The 20,362-nt window shown below is 40.1% G+C and overlaps 1 protein-coding gene across 3 annotated transcripts in view; it reads right to left on the reverse strand.

Moving 5' to 3' along the window:
- FOXP1 (forkhead box P1) overlaps nucleotides 1-20,362 on the reverse strand; it is a 377,209-nt gene that overhangs the window by 139,449 nt on the left and 217,398 nt on the right. For all 3 annotated transcript variants that reach the window (XM_075834036.1, XM_075834034.1, XM_075834035.1), the window contains one exon: nucleotides 7,268-7,360. In XM_075834036.1, coding sequence (XP_075690151.1) covers nucleotides 7,268-7,360 — 93 coding nt within the window. The remainder of the gene's footprint in view (nucleotides 1-7,267; nucleotides 7,361-20,362) is intronic.

Raw genomic sequence — 20,362 nt, forward strand, 5'->3', positions numbered from 1 at the left:
GTTTTCGGATCCTCATCTCTTGGTCAGAGTGGAGAGCGGTTACAAAGAGCGTCTCTCATTCTAGAGGACCTGTCCTGTTTTACTTTATACTTTATACAGGCAACCCAATGATTTGAACAGGCACGGTGTAATACTTAATTTCCCCTGTGGTGGTGCTGCAGAGCATTTGAACTCTGACTGCCAGGTTTCCCCACAGGTTACAGCTGATCGCTGGGGGTCCCAGCAGGGTTCACTTCATAGCTTATTGTCAAGGGACCTTTCTAACAAGTTGGGATTGTCCATAGTGGAGAACATCTTTAAAGCGGAGCTATACATTGAGCTTCTACTTTTGGTTCCTGACCCATACATTTATTGGGGTGTATAGAATTAGAAAAAGGATCTGTTTTTTCCAGAAACAGCGCCACTCTTGTTCAAGGGCTGTATCTAGTATTGCAGTTCATTCCTAATGTGGCGCTGCTTCACGAATAAAATAAGCAGATCATGTTCCAAATTCCTGAACAAACCCTTTAAGGACACTTAAAAAAGGCATAAATATAATTTTCGCACTTCTAAAAATTTCCCAATGGGTCCGTTACAGATATAGGAACTGTAGAAGAAAAAAATTATTTGATGTTAATTAAATGAACGTGTTTATAAGAAGACCTTTTACCCAACCGTATTTTATTTCCCCTTCCTACCTTTACATGTCTAAGCAATCCTTCCATTTATAGATTTTAATATAAACTACTAACAGTAAAAGTTTCAAACTGAAGAAAAAAAAATAAATATTAAATTAAAAAATATTCCAAAAATTTCAAATGATTTTTTTATAATCCTCTCGAATTTATTTTTTTAACTTTTCGATTCATTTTTAAAATCAATTACATGAAAATAAAGCTAGGTACGTTTAAAAGAGGGGGCAAATAATGACTGAAGATGACAATCTAGAGATCGGAGACGGCAACGTTACAAAGAATCTCGTATGAATGACACTTGGTATGTTCACAATTTCATCAGACATTGGGTTTTACATTATCCAACTAATGCACTACTACCTCATCCTGAATAGGGCATTGTCATTTTACCAGAGCTCTCAAAAAATGTGATTTCTAAGAAAAAAATTTTTTTTCTAATTCCTTGTATACAGCAAAGACTCCAAGAGTGAAGAATGAGTAAAGAATGGGCAGTCATTTGAATCCGTGAGTGACAGACTGGGCTAGCTCCCTGTATACATTAATAAATTAGAATTTTAATTGTGTCTCTAACTACGGGAGATGCTCCAGCCGTCTAATATGTACCAACAATTGGCAATGTTACGGAATCTGCATTGTGCCCTCCTTCGCTGACCCCGGCAACACAATTCCCAGTCTGAAGACGGAAACCGTTTAGTTTGATCCTTTCAACTTTTTTGAATCCTGACAAATAAGCTCACAGCTGAAAGGTCAGCCCAGCCATATTTCATCCTCTCCAGTTATTCCTGAGACATCTGCACAACAAAGCAGTCATTTTAGTACCTGACTTTAGACCTGGCTCATACAATCGCTGCTTACAATTGTCCCCTGGTGAAAGTCTATTCAAAAGGCATAAGGATCAGCAAATAAAATATTTTTAGAAGTGATTATTCACATTGCCTGGCTCCCCGCACACTTTCCAGACATTTCTCGAGACGGTAATGAAGAGGATTGTTACTAGGAAATGAAGAGGAGTGTTGCACATTGAACATCCACTTGGCTATAAATGCCTGAGCATTATAATCTACGGTATACGTACATGAAATTTTACAACGGGGAAAATAAAAAATGTACAAAAACAGGAACGTTTTACAACGTGAAATGAATATTATGATGACGGCAGGAGCTAGACGACTTCTGTAATTCGATGTAAAGATTTCTGTATTAAAATCTATTAACTCATACACAAACACATGCTAGGTCTGATTTTTATAAAAATTCAATAACCCTGAGAAAATATTTTTGGAATGGAGGGAGAAAAAGGCAAACGTATACAGGAATGAACACATGGTATTGTGAGATCCTTCACTGGGCACTAAGGCCCCATGCACACGAACGTGCTTTTGCGGCCGCAATTTCCCAGAAAATCCACGGGAGAATTGCGGCCCCATTCATTCCTATGGGCCCATGCACACGACCGTGGTTTCGACGGTCCGTGCATGGCCCAGGAGCCTAGACCGCAGAAAGAACGAACATGTCTTATTACGGCCGTGTTCTGCGGTCTAGGCCCATAAGAAATAATGCACCCGGCCATGTGCACGACCGGCGATTTGCGGACGGCTCGCGAGTGTCACTCCGCGGCCGGCCGACCCGAAAATCACAGCCGTGCACATGGCTACAGTCGCGTGCATGAGGCCTAAGGGCTGTGATGTACCTACCACTGATTTGGACCCAGAGGGTGAGGGGACCCGGGGCTGAATCACAGCTTCACCAAAACTTTGACCTTCTTACCTCTGCCACCATACATGCAGCACTGGGGACAGCACATTTAGCATTGGCCACCTTTTCAGTGCTACCAAATTGGGAGTTAGGGGTTTAGATTCCACCTAATGTCTAAGGCAACTAGCAAACCCAGCTACCTGTTCATATTTAGGAGTAAAAGAGGATTGAGTATTGTAAAATAGGTGTAGAAATAACATAAAAGTATACACCGAAATAGCATTCACGTGAGAACAAGCTGACAATCTAATGTGAACGGGGGCCCAACTGTCCTCTGATGGCAGATATTGGGGAAAAGAGGAATGGGCATGTTGGATTTCAACATGTCCGATCCTTTTTTCTGCTGAGGCTTACCTCCAAGCCAAGCATGTATGTTCTGGAGAAGCTTGTGGGGAGATAGATGTCGGCCAAACGAGCCAACAGCTATCTCTTGTGTATGGGCCAGTTTAGGGGGCCTTTTACACCGGCCAACAATCGGCCGATGCAGCGAACGCCGATCAACGAGACATCGTTGATCGGCGCTCGTTTGCTCCTATCACACGGAACTACGGATGGGAACGAGCGGTCGTTACTCCAATCGCTCATCCCCATACATTATCATGTCAGCAGCGCGTCTCACATTGGATTGTGATATGAATTAGAGCGGCATCAAAGAAGATGAGGACGTCAAGGTCAGTATTGCTAGATTTTTTTTTTGTGTCTCTTAAAGGAGTCTTTAAGTTTTCATTTTGAATGGCGTAATATAATGTCTACCGATCCAGCGAGTAACGATCTAAAAATTTAATGTTTTCAATAAACAAAACTTTTTTTTCCCACATATTGTTGCCTGTGGTTGAGTTTTCTTATCTTTTCAACCTTCTCAATAAGTCTCTCCAGGGTTCTTGTTTACCTTGTGCAGTAAAACAATAGTGGTCAGTCACGTGGATTATAAGTCTCTATCACTAAAAGTCAATAAGTGACTTGAACGGCATTATTATTGCAACAGTTTAGTTAATCATTGCCATAAAGTCAAACTTTGCAGGGAAGGGATAAAGAGAGGGGCACTGAAAATCTATACAATCCATAATTGAAAGTCAATGAAACTTAGTGTTTGTGTCCTGATGTCCCAAAGTGCTTCTGTAGACCTTATGATGGCCTCCATTCAGGGCAGTGAACCCAAACACATTATTCATGGAGATTCATGTGGATTCTGCACATCCACCCGTGAAATCACTTCAGAAACAATTCACTAGGCAAACTAACCTAATCCCCTATCTACCAAAGTCATATGACAAAAGAAGGATCTATTTTTGCCACGTTAACCATCAGTTTGGTTCGATTGCCCACCGATCTTGCCACTTAGGTTGCCAAGAATACTATACTATTATATGCCAGACATTCAAGTGAATGGTTGACCATCTATTTCATGGAAACGTCAGGTGCGCCTGATTGGCAGCCACTCTTCCTTAGTGGCTTCCCGCTTTGTGTCATAGCGGTTGGTCAAGACCGGGAGAATTCGTGAATTTGTTACATCAATAAAATGAGTCTTTTTATTTTAAAGGAACACTCCAATACACTGTGTTATTTCTAATGCAGGGCCTGAGGGGGCGGTGCACGACACAAGGCTTCTCGCTTCTGGTGTGTCATGCACCGCCCCCTTATGCCCTGCACTAGTTATAGTCATGTGACTCCGTTTTGCCTGAAGTGTTCAACAAAACTTGGCAATAAAAACCCTGGACCTGTATGGGCTTGTTGGTATTTGGAGGGGTTTTCTGGGAAAAATTGTGATGGTCTATCCTTAGAATAGGCCGTTTATGCATTATTGTTAAGGGTCCAATTTCCAAAACCAACACTGATTGGCAAAATTACAGGGCCGCGGCACTCTAAATGTTTCTTCCCAAAAACATACTTGAATTCCCGTACCTGATAATCTGGGAATCGTGGGGCTTAACAAATAGATAAATTTGGGAGCTGGCCGGAATTCTAGAATACACTTATTTTATATTTGGCCTCGTGCTTTTCCGGATGGAGACTTCTCTGTTTTTTTTCTTATTTTCTATCCAGTTGGGCTACATTCACACGATTTCATTTAGAGGCAGAATAATCCAACGCTGATTTGTCAGAAATCCACATTCGCTTGACTTGCATATTTTTAAATTCAGATTTCCAGTTTGATGTGCCGGTAATCCGCATGTGGAAATCTACCGTCTTTTCCACGAAATGTCATTTATTAATGCAGATTTGAAATCCCCCCAAGGAAAATTCTGCATTGTTTGAACTGCCATGCAGATTTTTTATTGAAAACAATGCACGGAAATCTGCGTGTAAAAAAAATGCTATGTGAACACACACTTAGGCCCCATGCACACAACCGTATTTTTGGTCCACAATTACGGACCGTAATTGCAGATCGAAATACGATTCCATTCATTTCTATGGCGCACAGACACCTTCCCGTATATTTACGGGAAGGTGTACGGGCCATAGAAAGCATCCATAAAAAATAGGACATGTCCTATATTTTGATTTTACGGCTCGTGCGCTAATACTTTATAATGGGAACATGGCCCGCAAATGCGGATGACTGTCCGACAAACGTGATCACGGGCACGGTCATGGGGCCTTAGGCTTTACTCATACTAGCTTCATGGCTTCCATTCATTTGGTAGCAATAACAGTTATACCGGATCTATCTTCAGTCACTGATAAATCCTGACGGACCCCACTAGACCATAATAGGGTCCGTTGGCCAGAATAGTGCTGTAGACTAATTCTGCAGTAAGAAACATATCCCTTGACAGAATGGCCACGTACCAGCATGTGCTTTTATGACAATGCCGTCACCTGTACTTAACATTCAAAGCTACACATGGGTCACATATACCATTTAGAAATGATTGTGCTGCATATAGGCGACATTGAAAGAGTTTATCTCCTGGACAAAGACCACATTTGGCAGCACTCGGCTCCAGCTGAGCCAAAAGGACTGATGTATATGCAATTTGTCTCCAAACACTCGCGCACGACTTCTTCATGTGATATATTGTTTCTTTTGCAAATAAACTCCTCTTACAAGAGACAGGTCAACTATTTCATTTATCAGTTTGGGGGAGCAGATCGTTCTTGTATCATAATTTATTTGTGATTCTTTCCAGGTTAAGTAGTAGTTTGGCACAAGAACTTTAGCTTTGCAAAGGATAATGGGAGTTACAGTCCAGCGGGAATGGAATTTTAATCAAATGCATGAACCAGATAGACCTAAAAAGATCTTGCTACTGATGGTCAGGGAAGGCATATTTATGTTGACAATATTACAATATAAGTGATTGAGGTTGTCCTATGCCTTGAGCCATACTGATCCTACGGATTACTAAGCACATGTTCTAAGGTTATAGGAACCTACTATGCTGGCCATACCTAGCTTTATAATCTGGATGACCCCAAACAGGGCGGTACGGAGGAGGTAATGAACACTTCCAACAATTGGTGCTCAATGTAAAACAAGATCTTCCATTGTTCTTCCCTTCTTTCAAGGTATTTACCATTCAAGGTGACCAAGAGCAAGTAAAAGTCTCACAAACCATTTGTGTGAGATATCTAGCAGTCTAGGACAACCTTTAATCTTAGTTTCCCGAGCCAGTACCGGTTCTTGAAACATCCAAAAGATTTCTACAGTAGGTGCTCAATGTAAAACAAACAGATCTTCCAAGATTGTTCCCTTTCTCATGGTGTTCACCATTTAAGGTGGCCAAGAACAGGTAGACGTCTCACAATCATCTGTGTGAGATATCAAGCAGTGTAGGGCAACCTTCAGACTTTAGGCCCTTTTACATGGGCCAATGATTAGGAGAACGAGTGTTCAATTGACCTGTATAAACAGGGCAACGATCAGCCGATGAACGGGCAAACGCTCGTTCATCGGCTGTTAGTATCGTTCATGTAGCACAAAATATTATCGTTGTGTAAACAGGGAGATGTGCTGCCGATATGATGGAAATGTATGGGAATGAACGATCGTAGTAATGATCACTCGTTCCCATACGAAAACGGCCATTGCTCCTTGCGAAAGGAGCAAACGAGCGCCGATCAACGAGCTGTCTCGCTGATCGGAGCTCGTTTTCACAGCCCATATTGGCCCGTGTATAAGGATCCTTCGTTTTTTAGCCAGTACTGGTTCTTAAAACATTAAAAAAAAATGTCTACAGTAGGTGCTCAATGTAAAACAAGCAGATCATACAAGATTCTTCGCTCTCTCATGGTCTTCACCATTTAAGGTGGCCAAGAAAAGGTTGATGTCTCACCAAACATCTGTGTGAGATATATAGCAGTCTAGGGAAACTCCAGTCTTAATTTAGCCAATACTGATTCTTGAAACATAAGAAAAAAAATGTCTAGGGTTACCATTCTCATTTTGATTAGTAATATCAGATTTCGGTAACAGATTTAACATCCAATATCTTCTAGTGCTATATTTTTTTTTGTGAATTAACCAAGTGTTATGTCTGGTTTTCTTATTTAAGTGGTAATAAAATATAACAGTAACACATTCTCCTATAAATGTTTCCTACATACCACTGTCGAGGAGAAAAAGTGGCTTTGTTGTCCATTCAGGGACACTTATTGGTTATCAGTAGGCACAATGAAATGTTTTCTCTGATACAAGACACCCAATGTGTCTATCATTAAAGATGGACTCTGCCTAGGGATCAAGAATTGGAGGAAAGAATGACCAATAAACATTTTTGCTTTTGATGACCACCATCACTGTCTGACAGTGATTGACAACTCCGCCGCCGTTCATTGCCGAAAATATAACATTTTCAATTTCCAAGAATACTGTTAGTAAGCTAGTTTCCTACCTGGAGGGATGGTTGCTTGTCATTCCTTTTGTGGCCCTTTAATCCAGTCGTTTGCTGCTGGTGTATTAATAGCTGCCGTGCAACTTGAAGAGCCTAAAATGGAGAAAGGAAAATACAAAAATACAGTGTTACTGGGGGTGGTTATACAAGACCGTGGGATTTATAATCATACACATGGTAGAATACCAGACAACTGCTTTCTACTAATATCTATTAAAGCTGGGTGTTGATTGGTTGTCATGGTTTTGCCGCACTCTGCATTGTAAGCCAAGTACTTATTCGGAAAAAAAAAAAGCGTAAAAGATCTACAGAAATCTGACAATATGGCTGTAAGGACATATGACTGTTCAGATGAGAAGGAATATGAGTTTGTGGTGGTCCAACCAGAAGAGCATCCAACCACCAGAACAACCCTTCTATTAGCCAGAAAAGAAAGTTGCTGCAAAGATGAGTTTCTACCCTGGATGACTAGAATGACCATCTACTACCTGGTTGTCTTTTCATTTGAATGTGCACCGTGTCTTTTTACATTCGCCCAGCACTGGCAACTGCAGGAAAACGTGCATCCACCCGCAATTTAAGCTGCCGGACCAGCGGTGTTGCCCAAAATTGGAATTCTTTAACTGGATCCTATAAAATTTCTATAATTTCAACTTTTTGAGGCCATGTAAAAAATGCCATTAGTTAAGCTGACCATAAAAGCTGCATATTTTGGCCCAAAGTGAAGATCGAGCTGATAATTTCACCATGTATGGTGAGGTATCGAGTGACCAGAATAACTCGGTATCGCATGCTTTGCTAAGGAGACTCTCTATAGCATAGGGTAGGTCTGATTCTGCTATATTAGAAACAGAAGCATGGTGGGGGGGATTATTAATGACCATAGGTGTCCGTAGGACATGTCGACACATATATGGCTAGTGACTTATCCTTAATTTTTGGAACCATAAGGGTCTGAGACCTTGTGCTCACCCTTCTTGGAAGAGACACAGTGGTAAGAAAATGGGTAGATTTCGAGGCTTTGAAATGTGCGTTTTAAGGTGGTTTTTACGGAATTTTACTGAACAAAAATTCTGTACATCCATCTTAAAATAAAATTCCTTCTACAGTAACAACTTCTATATACCATACTTCAATGAATATATTTCACTGGACATTTCTTTCCCAGATGAATGCAGCCACCAACTAAACATTGTGTGGAAATTGCCTCATATTATTTATCGGGATGTTACCCGAAGTCCATTTGGAAGAGTTCTACAAAATGATTTTGCTAATCTTGGATGAATCCTAGTGGACTGTGCAGAACATTAGCTCAGCCAAAGTCATACAGTGTAGAAGTGACAGCTGAACTAGGCCGGTACTGCAGTCATTTCAGACACATAAAACTAAGGACTTTCTCACTGAAGCAGGAAAAAGTTTCAAACCAGAAGGACAGTCTTACTTGTGCAAGGAGCATGTTAAGACTTGGACAATACAGGATGATATATGTCAACTTGAAAAATCTTCTACATTTTTATTTTACAGAGGAAAGCAAAGGGTTTGTTGATTTGGCTATTCAGCTATTCAGAAATAGTTTGGACAAGTGCAAATATTGCTTTTCGAAAATTACACACAACAATGTCACCTCAACAATGCAACATCATTGAGAAGCTGTCTAGCTTGTTGGCTGCTTCAGGTGGTTAGCGAAGTCGTTCATCGGTTTTGTAGGAAAACATTCAAAAGTCAAATATATCCAATTGGTCACCTAATTCTCATGCACACAAACATTAGATGATGGGACACGGAGTCCCTACACGTCCATAATACATGTGTTGGCAGATAGTATTTCTGTTGGCAACATATTTTGAAGGAATTCTTCCCTGGAACCAATGCTTCTAGGGGAGAATACCTGAAACATGCCACAATTTTGTTTCTCACAGAGTCTGTATCAATAAAACCACCTTGTGCCTCCACCTAAAATCACACTAAGGTATATAAGGGCCACATGGCAGACTATGGGCGTCTTACTATGGATCTGTACAAAATAGCCCATATTTGGGTACAGGAGAAGATTTATAGGGGACAAAATGGTGGGACTTTCCTGATGTTAAATGTTGATTATAATACTGGTGAAGCAAATTTTAAACGTTATTTAAAGTGGTTGTCCTACACTCTATTAGAGAATTCTGAGTTAATAAAGAGGGCTCCCTCCTCATCTCTTGGCCACAGTGGAGAGCGGTTACAAAGAGTGTCTCTCGCTCTGGAGGACCTCTCCTGTCCTGCATTAAACAGACAACACATTGATATGAATGGACACTGTGTAATTCTTCATTTCCCCTGTGGTGGCGCTGCAGGGAAATTGAATCCTTACTTCCAGGTTTCCCCACAGATTACCGCTCATCGCTGGGAGTCCAAGCAGGGGGACACTTTGTGACAGCTTATTGTCAAGGCACCCTTTTATCAAGTAGGGATTGTCCAAAACGGAGAATCCTTTTAATACATCCAAAAGATACATCACTTACTGCTTTTGAAGGCCTTATTTTGGATGTCAGGGTGACACGTTAAAAAAGAAACTCATGTGGCTTATCACCTTTGCAACTAAATTCTTAATTTCTCCCTACCACATAAAACTGATATTGATGACTATGAAAGTACAGTAGGTCTAATTGGAATAAGTGTGAGAACTTAGCTATGGCTTAAAGGACAAGTCTAATGATGTCAGGATTCCCCTACTAGAGGTGCAGTTCTCCTCACCACAAACCTATGTCAGATCTACTCCAGCCGGAGTATATGACAGTGTCGATGGCTCACACATGTGCAGATACTGCTGGTTGGAAAAGTCACAATATTACTAGGACATAATTATTTAGCAACTTCATGGTTGGCTTTAAGGTTCTTCAAAAAACTAAACTAATGGAGAAGAGATGGTTTGGAGGTAGGATTCACCCTTGAGTTGTGTGGAATTTTTAGAGGCAGAAGAGACTTTAAATTTAAGTCCCTCTGAAAAAGTATTGTGGTTATAGATGTCTCCACTCTAAAGGGTTTCTCAAGAAACCACTTGGTTTATCCTAAAATTTCAAGGAAACACCCTACCGTAAAACTATCCTGGCAGTGTTATGTCTTTTTATATGTTGGGTTTGTTTCTACATTGACCTACCAAAGGTCTGCCAACCAACCATGTCAACCAACCAACCAACCAACCAAGTCTTCCTGTATAGACCAGTGCCTGTTTCACTGTAAGTCATTTATGTACAACTGAAGATTTTCCACGAGAGACGTGAAAAGGAACATATTTCAATCAAGTGACTCATGTTAACACAGAAATCGAAACTAGACACTCTTTTTGTGAGATTCTTACAAATCTTTGCAAGTTTCATAAAGACACAATTTCATAATAAAGCCTGGGTCGTATTGTGCTCATAGTTACTGATCTTGGTAGAAGCTGCCTAGAAATGTTATATTCTATATGTGACTTGTATCTTCATGTCAAGATCACACCACATCATATGGACTTAATTGTACGCTTCTGCTCTACACTGCTACATAAAAAGTAATGTTCAGTAATCAATGTTCTACAAGTGAAATATCAGGTTAATGTTTTTCCCAGGTTTATTGATTAGACCCACTATGGTTGACTCCCTAAATAGCATGGAGTGCTTGCCTAATCGGACTGCTACACTGTGCTTCTAGGAGGCATTTAACATGAGATTCATGGTCCAGGAGGATAACAAGCAACCACGGGCAGGGTTGGACTGGACCACCAGAAGATCTTCCGGTGGCCTCAGGCTCTGTTACAATAATAGGTCCTAATACAACAGGGTCTTAAAGGCCCAGCAGAAGACAACCCGATTTGGAACTGACTTTGAAGCCAATCACTTGCCTTTCCACTGGGATCTATTTCTTATGAGTTGATTCAAAGATTATGATGAAATTAACAGTAGACATGCACTATCTCTGTATAGAAGGAGGGTCATTTGGGTCAAAGGAACCACCGTCTGATGCTGATCATGGGGCACCATAGTAAAACATGATATGGGGCCCCCACGTCATCACGACAACTGTAAGTGGCAATTAGTTAGGACATGAAAATCTTGTGATTATTTTGGCCTCCACTCTGTCCCTTGTATGTATGATGAATCACTTTGCTGTTGGGTCCCATAGCAGTCCCTATGCCCGCTATCCTGGTAGGTACACCACTGCCATGGTCATTGCTCAAATACTACAAGAGGAAGGAGTATTATAAAGAGAGAGATTGGCGTTCAATAATTGTAATTGAGAATGGAAGACCAACCAAACCTGGTGCCATCATGATGTTATTTTTTTCTGCAGTGATATTACTAGATTTTAAGTATGATTGTGGCTTCCCATGACCAAGGGGCATAGCTGTAAGGGGTGCAGAGGTAACAGTCGTATCTATGCCCTGTAGGATCCTCTTACAGATTTTACATTGGGAAACAAGAGTTCAAGTTATGTGTAATCTATCACCCTATTCCACAATAATGGAGAAAATGATCAAAGTGTCTCTGCTCCTGCTTATTATAGGCATAAGTAATATAGGAAGCGGCAATATATGGTAACTGAATGATGCTCCTGATCCGACATTTTCCAAAACCAATGTGTGTTAGTAAGGCTTCGTTCTCATCTGTGTCGGGACTCCGTTCATGGGTTCCGTCTGAGCTTTCAGTCAGGGGAACCCATGGACGGAATCCAAACTGGCATCACCATTGATTTCAATGGTGACGAATCAGGTGCAAATGGTTTTTGTTTGTCACCGTTGTTTTATGGGTTCCGTTGTTTTGACGGAATAAATAGCACAGTCGACTACGGTACTGATTCCTTCAAAACGACGGAACCCTTGCACAACGGTGACAAACGGAAACCCTTTGAAATCAATGGTGATGCAAACGGAAATCTATGGTTTGGATTCCGTTCATGGGTTCCCCTGACGGAAAGGTCCGACGTAACCTGTGAACGGAATTCCGACACAGATGTGAACGAAGCCTAATAGGTTTAGGCCTCATGCGCACGACCATGTTTTTCTATATTGTGCTATACACATTTTTTGCGCATAGCACACTAACCCATTCATTTCTATGGGGTCATGCACACATTAGTGTTTGCAGATTTGTTGTTCTGTTCTGCAAGATAGAGAACATGTCCTATACCTGTCCATTTTTGCAGACCCCTGCCGCCCGTTCAATTCTATGGGTCAGCAAAAATAACGGAAATACAGGTGACACACAGAAACAACATGGCTTTAATATACTGACTCACGGAACGGTTGCAGAAGCTACTCGGAGGTATTACGGACCTAAATACAGACACTAGGATCTTAAGTTTGTGGCCCAATGAACATTGCCGGTTGTGTGCATGAGGCCTTTTACTTAGGCTCGGGCTACACGATGAATTTGGTCCCAACACAGGTGACACGGTGAAAAATACACGTGTCGTCCTGCCTGATTCGCAGGTAACAGAAGTCAAAGTGACCTGCAAATTGCCGCAAACACAACTCCATAGTCACAAGGAATCCATACCCGCTGAAGTTTTGTATCTATCTATCTATCTATCTATCTATCTATCTATCTCATATCTATCTATCCATCCATCTATCATCTATCTATCTATCTATCTATCTATCTATCTATCTATCTATCTATCTATCTATCTATCTATCTATCTATCTATCTATCTATCTCTCTATCTATCTATCTATCTATCTATCTATCTATCTATCCATCTCTATATCTATCTATCTATCTCTATATCTATCTATCTATCTATCTATCTATCTATCTATCTATCTATCTATCTATCTATCTATCTATCTATCTATCTATCTATCTATCCATCCATCTATCTCATATCTATCTATCTATCTATCTATCTATCTATCTATCTATCTATCTATCTATCTATCTATCTATCTATCTATCTATCTATCTATCTATCCATCCATCTATCTCATATCTATCTATCTATCTCATATCTATCTATCTATCTATCTATCTATCTATCTATCTATCTATCTATCTATCTATCTATCTATCTATCTATCTATCTATCTAATCTATCTATCTATCTATCTATCTATCTATCTATCTATCTATCTATCTATCTATCTATCTATCTATCTATCTATCTATCTATCTATCTATCTATCTATCTATCTATCTACATGAAGTCCAGATACATATTTTTACTAACGAGTCTCAGTTAATTACCATACTTCTCCTCCCCTCCCATTCTTTACATACATAGAAACATGTACCACACTCACCAAAGGCTGGTGACTTCTTCTACACCCAATTCACACTGAATCATTAACCCTTCCCCTCCCATGTGACATTTCCACGGCCTGACCTCCCCCCCCCCCCCACACACATGACATCATCTCAGCTTTTATGCCTCCACTACATAATCGGTTACACTCAGGAAATTATACAGTAATTATTGCAAGTTAGAAATAGCTACAATGTGCAATATTGTAAATCTAGGTAATTGAAACAGTAGACCCGGTAATCCATGTAATACCACTGTGAGTATACAGCTTTAGTTTTTTCTTATATGTTGTCTGGGGGGGGGGGGGTCATGTATAAAACCGGCAGACGGGATTAACAGACACATTACATACACCTCGTATGACAAAAGAATTCTTTGATTCATTCCCCCATTGTCTAGAAGTAACCAAAGGAGGAAAAGTAGCTATGGCTCGGCTTGATTGACTTGATTTCTTCTCCTATTGATAAATAAGTGTATATAGAAATAAGACAAAGTCAAGGTGGCCTGCGAATGTGATGGGTCAGGCGGATGAAATAGATAAAGGATAAAAAGAAAAAAAAAATGTAATGTACTATAGAAAAGCAACCCAGTGTTCTCGCGGAGCCCCACACCTACACTAACATCTGAGTAAAGACCTTCAGTCACTCTTTCCATTTTCACTCTGCAATTACTCCTACTGTTAAACAAATTGTCCTTAAGGTACAGTAGCAAACACCAGGTTTATTCTCTGTAAAAACACAACCGGTTTCGAGCGTTACAAAACTGCGACTCCAATTTTTTATTTCTTTTTTCTTTTTTTTTTTTCCTCTTTCCTTCTGTGCTGTACTGCACTTGAGGTGAACATAAGCTCTCAGTTTGATCCCTCTCTCACCATTGTGCAAAAGAAGCTTTAAATCTTCAGCATTTAAGTGCAGGAGAACATCAAAAAAAAAAAAGAGAAAAAAAATCAAGAACGCAGACACAACAACGGTAAAGCAGGCGAGCAGCTTACCAAAGATTATCAACCTGAAGACGGCCTGTAATAGATTTTATAAAGCACTGATTTCCCATAAGGACTAAACATTCTTATTCTGGCTTTTTTTTTTCTAACGCTGCTGCATTAACTGCCTTTAAATTCGGCTTCTACAACAAGCACGAAAAAAAAACAAAAAACAGGTTTGACTGGAAGTAACTGGTAGATCAATCCCATGCTATATACACAACGCAGCCGGTATAATAATAGATTTATTGACATTTATTTTCCTTAAAGCAGCAATAAAACCGGCATAAAAAATGTAAAAAAAAAATTCTGTAAGCGTAAAAAAAATTTAAATACAAAAACAGACTCTGGAAAAAAATCTAGAATATGAATAAAAGAATAATAATAGTAATAATAATAATAATAATAATAATAATAATAATAATAATAATAATAATAACAACAATAATAATAATATTATTATTTAAAAAAATAACAACAGGACAGGGTTAACCTTGAGCACATGACAATCAGTAATGATCATGATGATCAATCTTGGTTAGAAGAGGTTAAATGTCAAGTAGCCTTTCCTTGTTGCCACATGTCAAAAGGCAGTCTTTAAATATTTTTACAATTTTTATTTTTTTTATTTTTTTATTTTTTAGACCTAGCCTTACATGCTGCTTACGCTTGGCTGCCATAGCCCTAGTTAGTTAAACCCTGCGCATTCGGTATTCAGAGAACACAGTAACGTTACTAAACAGCCCAACGCTAGAGCATGGAAGCTGGGGATTTAACTTCCTTCATTGTACTGTAGTCCTCAGGCAATGTGAATCTGTAGCACGAGGAAACCATGAACCCTTCACACCCCACCCCGGTGCAGAAGACACAAAAAGACACAAAAAAAGTAAAGTTTGATGCTTCTTTGAAGACTTACTGAGAAGAGAGTGGAGAGCAGAGCCGCAGTCTTTACAGTTCCTTTAAGAAGATTGCTGTCTCCTTCAGTATAAGTTGTGTTCTGGCTTTGGTTTGAGGGAAGCGGGGGTTGTAGAATGGCAAGAAGAAGAAAAAAATTGAATAAACAGGAAGAGCTGAGAAGCTCAATCTCACTTTAAAGTGAAAACACAGAGGAACATTGCCCTTTGTAGGCAACAACAGGGGACGTGCCTCTTACAGTAGCAATGTCTGCTTCTTCGAAATGACAAAGTAACCACAAGAATTCCTCCAGTGATTCTCCAGTTTTAAAAAAATTGACATCGGAGCTCACAGGTAATTCGCAAGACGTGGACGTTGCCCCTAAAGACTATATTACCGAAACAGATTTTTCTTCTTTTTTTTTTCTGACCACAACTCCCATCTGTAGTCACATACCAAACTAATTACATCGGTGGACTGGACCAACAAACAATAAAATACACTTTCCCCCCCTTCTAGACAGCTAAATGAGATCATTGTTCAAAAAGTCTATACCCCCCTCCCAAATCCCCCGTTATGTGATGAAATACACACTACAAACCAGGATCTGCTGAATACTCACACTCATGTCTTCCACCATGCTGTTCAAAATCATCTCTCTGATGAAATGTCATTCCAATGTTTAACCTGTGCTATGCCAGGTTAGAAGTTGTAGCTGGGGTACCAAAAATTTAAAAAAAAAAAAAGGCGATGCGCTAGTCATTGTGGGACTAAAAATTCCGGCATGCCCAGGATGACTTTGGCAAGACGTGTTGGCACCTGTTGTTGTAAAGCACTCGGAGAAGTGCAGGTGGTCTAAAGGATGGGGGGTATCAAGTGTCCATTAATGGTTTAGTGTAAGGTAGGTTTTCAGTGCCATGAAGGAGATGTACCGGCATGACGATGGAATGTGTTGACGTTCAGGGATAGGGGGTCCTACAACTATTTATGTCAAAATATGTCATTCGAGGAAAAGTACAATGAGAATGATAGAGAAAATCGTTTTATAAAAGATACATTATATAGAAGGACAAGGTAGATGATAGATAGATGGATGGATGGATGGATGGATGGATGGATGGATGGATGGATGGATGGATGGATGGATGGATGGATGGATGGATGGATGGATGGATGGATGGATAGATAGATAGATAGATAGATAGATAGATAGATAGATAGATAGATAGATAGATAGATAGATAGATAGATAGATATGAGATAGATAGATAGATAGATAGATAGATAGATAGATAGATAGATGATAGATAATGAGTCAAAAGTCAGTACCCACCCATATTTTAAAAACAACTGGATCTCATCTCATCATTATCTACTATTTTATCATATAAAACAACACTAGAACATTAAAATTCTTTATATCCACGAAATGATAATCCAGAAAGTCTGAGAACCCGGAACTTGTTTTCAGCACACAAATGCAATATAATATAGAATTTTACAAGACCAGAAGCAGAAGACTTTAGAATTAGGAAATTCTGAGAAAAAAAAACAAAAACCCCACTCTGATCGTAGTTTTTTTTTTTATAATTAAGAGGGTTATACGAGATTTGAAAAAAGGCTCTGTTTTTTTTTTCTCACAGAAACAGCGCCACTCTTGTTCATGGTCTGTGTCTGGTATTGCAGTACAGCCATATTCACTAGAATAGGATTGACCTGCAAGACCAGACATTGTCCATGGACACAAGTGGCGCAGTTTCTGAGTAAACAAACGCAGACCAATTTTTTAATCTTGTACAACCCCTGTCTTTCTGAAGGTGTACTATTCTTAATGTTCTTCGTGCACTTTTCTATGACAGTCAGATAATCCAGAATATTTGATAATCCAGAAACTGTGAAGTACTATTATTGTCCAATTAAAGGAATTAAAAAATGTTTAACTTCATCACAAAATAGTATGCAAAAAACTTCAACTACAGAAGGAAGAAAAGTGTCTTTCTAGTGCCACCTATAGGTGACTCCCCTGTAAATCCATATCTGACCCTATATAGACTCTTAAATTATGACTTGGAGTATCAACCAAATTAGAGACACCCGTCTGTAGACGACACAGTTTTGGAGTTGTTGCTCCTCATTAGTACAGAGTAGGCTTCTGGTTGCCTGTCTCTCTAGTGACACCTATAGGTGACTACAAATTGGTGTCGCTATTTTTTGGTAATTAACTTTCATGAACATCTAATTGGATAAGTTATTAAATCAGAAAACGTGCGCCAAACTAAAGCTGATGTGAACTGAGCCCCATGGATCATGTCCACAGCAGTTTCATGTGCATGGAGCCTGTATGGCGGCACAAGGAGTCCCTATATCTCCGTAGCACTGAGCCATATACACACTGTGTACCGCTTTATAGTGACTCGGTACGGAACCTATTACAGATGTATTCTCCTAGGAGAGAATTGCTTCTAGAGGAGAATATGTCTCCGTAATACGGCATCCGATGGAACGTGGCACATTTTTTTTTAGATCTAGGGGCCCTTCTGTCCTTCTATATACCTCCATGTGAAAACGGGGGCATACGGGGGTATACTGAGATACAGTAGAAATTGTCGCTGGCTGATCACAACGCTCATTACTAAGGGGGGGACTTATTGTTAGACATGAAGAGGTCAACACTAATCCCCATTATTAGCCTGGTACCCAGCGCCACCAGGAAGAGCCGGGTATGATCTAGTGCCCGACCATCTGTAGTGACAGAAGGGCACTGGGGCGGCCGCAGTCTGGTATTATTAGGCTGGGAAAGGCCAAAAACTGGTAATGCCAGGCTGCTGCTGCTATGCTGTATCTGGCTGGTTATAAAAATGAGGGAACCCCACATCGTGCTGTCAAATTATTATGGGTGCCATATGCATCATGGGGCTGTGTGTATAAGTCCTTAGTATATCGTGAGCATGTTAGGGTAGCAGACGCCCATTGGACAGATTGGACCTGTATTACACACCACAATTATTTCTAATATTTCAGTCTGAACAAAAGATTTCACAGTTGCAAAACAAAATCTGACTTCTATCTCGCATATTTAATTTAAATAACACAGGAATAATTAACATAATCTGTAACCGTACCAATACGCCGCCATAAAACACTGTCCAAAATAATAGAATATGTGTAAAAACAAAATGACTAAACCTCAAGCACATTCCTAGTTCTAAAAAACGACAAAATAATGCTAAACATCGAAACGAGAAAAAAATATTAAATGGTGTTGCAAGACAACATCAAATATTTCTGCACAAAATGTATACGTAAAACTGGCACATTAAGGCCCTGTTCACACTGAGTTTTTTTGCAGGCAGAAAATTCTGCCTGGAGAAATCAGCTCCGTTTTTTTTTTAGGTGGTTTTGCATCCCAGGCGTTTTTTGACGCGTTTTTTTACCTATTTCTTCAACAGGCAAAGAAAAAAACCGTGAGCGTTCTTTTGTAATATAAAACGCGTCAAAGTACGCGTCATTCGTTCGCGTTTTTTCCGTCTCCCATTGGTTTCAATGGGATTTTTGAGGCGGAAAACGCGTCAAGATAGGGCATGTCGCTTCTTTTTCCGCTCACGTCAAAAAAACGCCTCCACCTCCCATTAAAAACAATGGGAGGCAATTTCAGCCATTTTTTGCGGCGGTTTTTGCTGCAGTTTCCGCGGGAATAGACGTGTCAAATAACTCTGTGTGGACAGGGCCTTAACGATCGTGAGGGGGAATAGCAAATTCAACTATTGTACCTGGTGAAAAGTGCGACTCCATCTAAATTGCGCAGGAAATAAAACTATAAAACCCAAAAAGGAGAGTTCGAGAATTAGGGCTCATTCAGACTAGCGTGTATCACGTCCGTGTGACGGGTGTTAAAACAACGGCCGTCACACAGACTCATGTATTTCAATGGGTCCGTTCCCCCTGACCATTGTATCAACGGAGCGTGTGAGGGGTCCGTGAAAAAATAGGACATGTCCTATTTTACTGCGAATCCCTACATAGACTCTAGTCTATGGGGGATCGGTTACAAGACGTCCCGCATGGGTGCCCCTCGGACGTGAAAAAAGTCAGTTTTGTCACATCCGAGGTTGCCGACACTCGTCTGAATGTAGCCTAAGGGTCAGTTCACAAGGAGTTTTTTGGCGATGATTTAGACGTGGAAACCGCGCCAAAAAAACGCCGGATTTGCCCCCCATTGATTTTAATGGGAGGCAGTGGCGTTCTTTTTTTCTGGGCAACTTTTGGCTGCTCGCGGGGGAAAAAAGTGGCATGTCCTTTCTTGCCGCGGCTTCCGCCTCTGACCTCCCAATGAAACAACGGGGTGCAGGAAAAAACAGCGGCGCTTGTTTGAGAATTTTTTCGTGAAAAAAAATCTGAGGCAAAATAACTCTGTGTGAACAGGGCCTAAGATATCAGCTGTGAAGACTGATAGAACACGATTTGGTCTGAACAGCTCCATTTTCCCTATGTGCAGAATTTATATGAAATGTTCAAAGTTAGCGGCCCGTATCTATATTATAGAAACATTTACAATCTGATTCAATTTGTAAACTTTTTTTTTATTTTTATGATTTATTTTTTTATTGTTTTTTTCTTATTATTTTATCAATAATATTATTCTATAATTTTTTTGTGTAGCTGTCTCCCCCACCCTTTACAGTAGGTATTACCGTCTGGAGTGGCGGATCGGTGGTGCTGGCCAAAGAGTCTTTCGGGACTCTAAAAATAGGCCGTCACGGTGGTATTGAAATGACTAATACTTGCAGCCGTCTCTAGCTCTGAAGAGGTTTAATTATTCATAATTCACAAGGAACTATGACTACAGATGAGTAAATTGGCTCTTCTTAATCATCGGAGTTTGTCTGCTGTCATGTGGGTGACATATAACAGATATGTAGAACAAACACAAACCATTTTTAACACGGTATCAAGGCGTGTAAAAA

Source organism: Rhinoderma darwinii, chromosome 7 (assembly GCF_050947455.1).
Source record: "Rhinoderma darwinii isolate aRhiDar2 chromosome 7, aRhiDar2.hap1, whole genome shotgun sequence".
In the NCBI taxonomy this organism is placed as follows: Eukaryota; Metazoa; Chordata; class Amphibia; order Anura; family Rhinodermatidae; genus Rhinoderma; species Rhinoderma darwinii.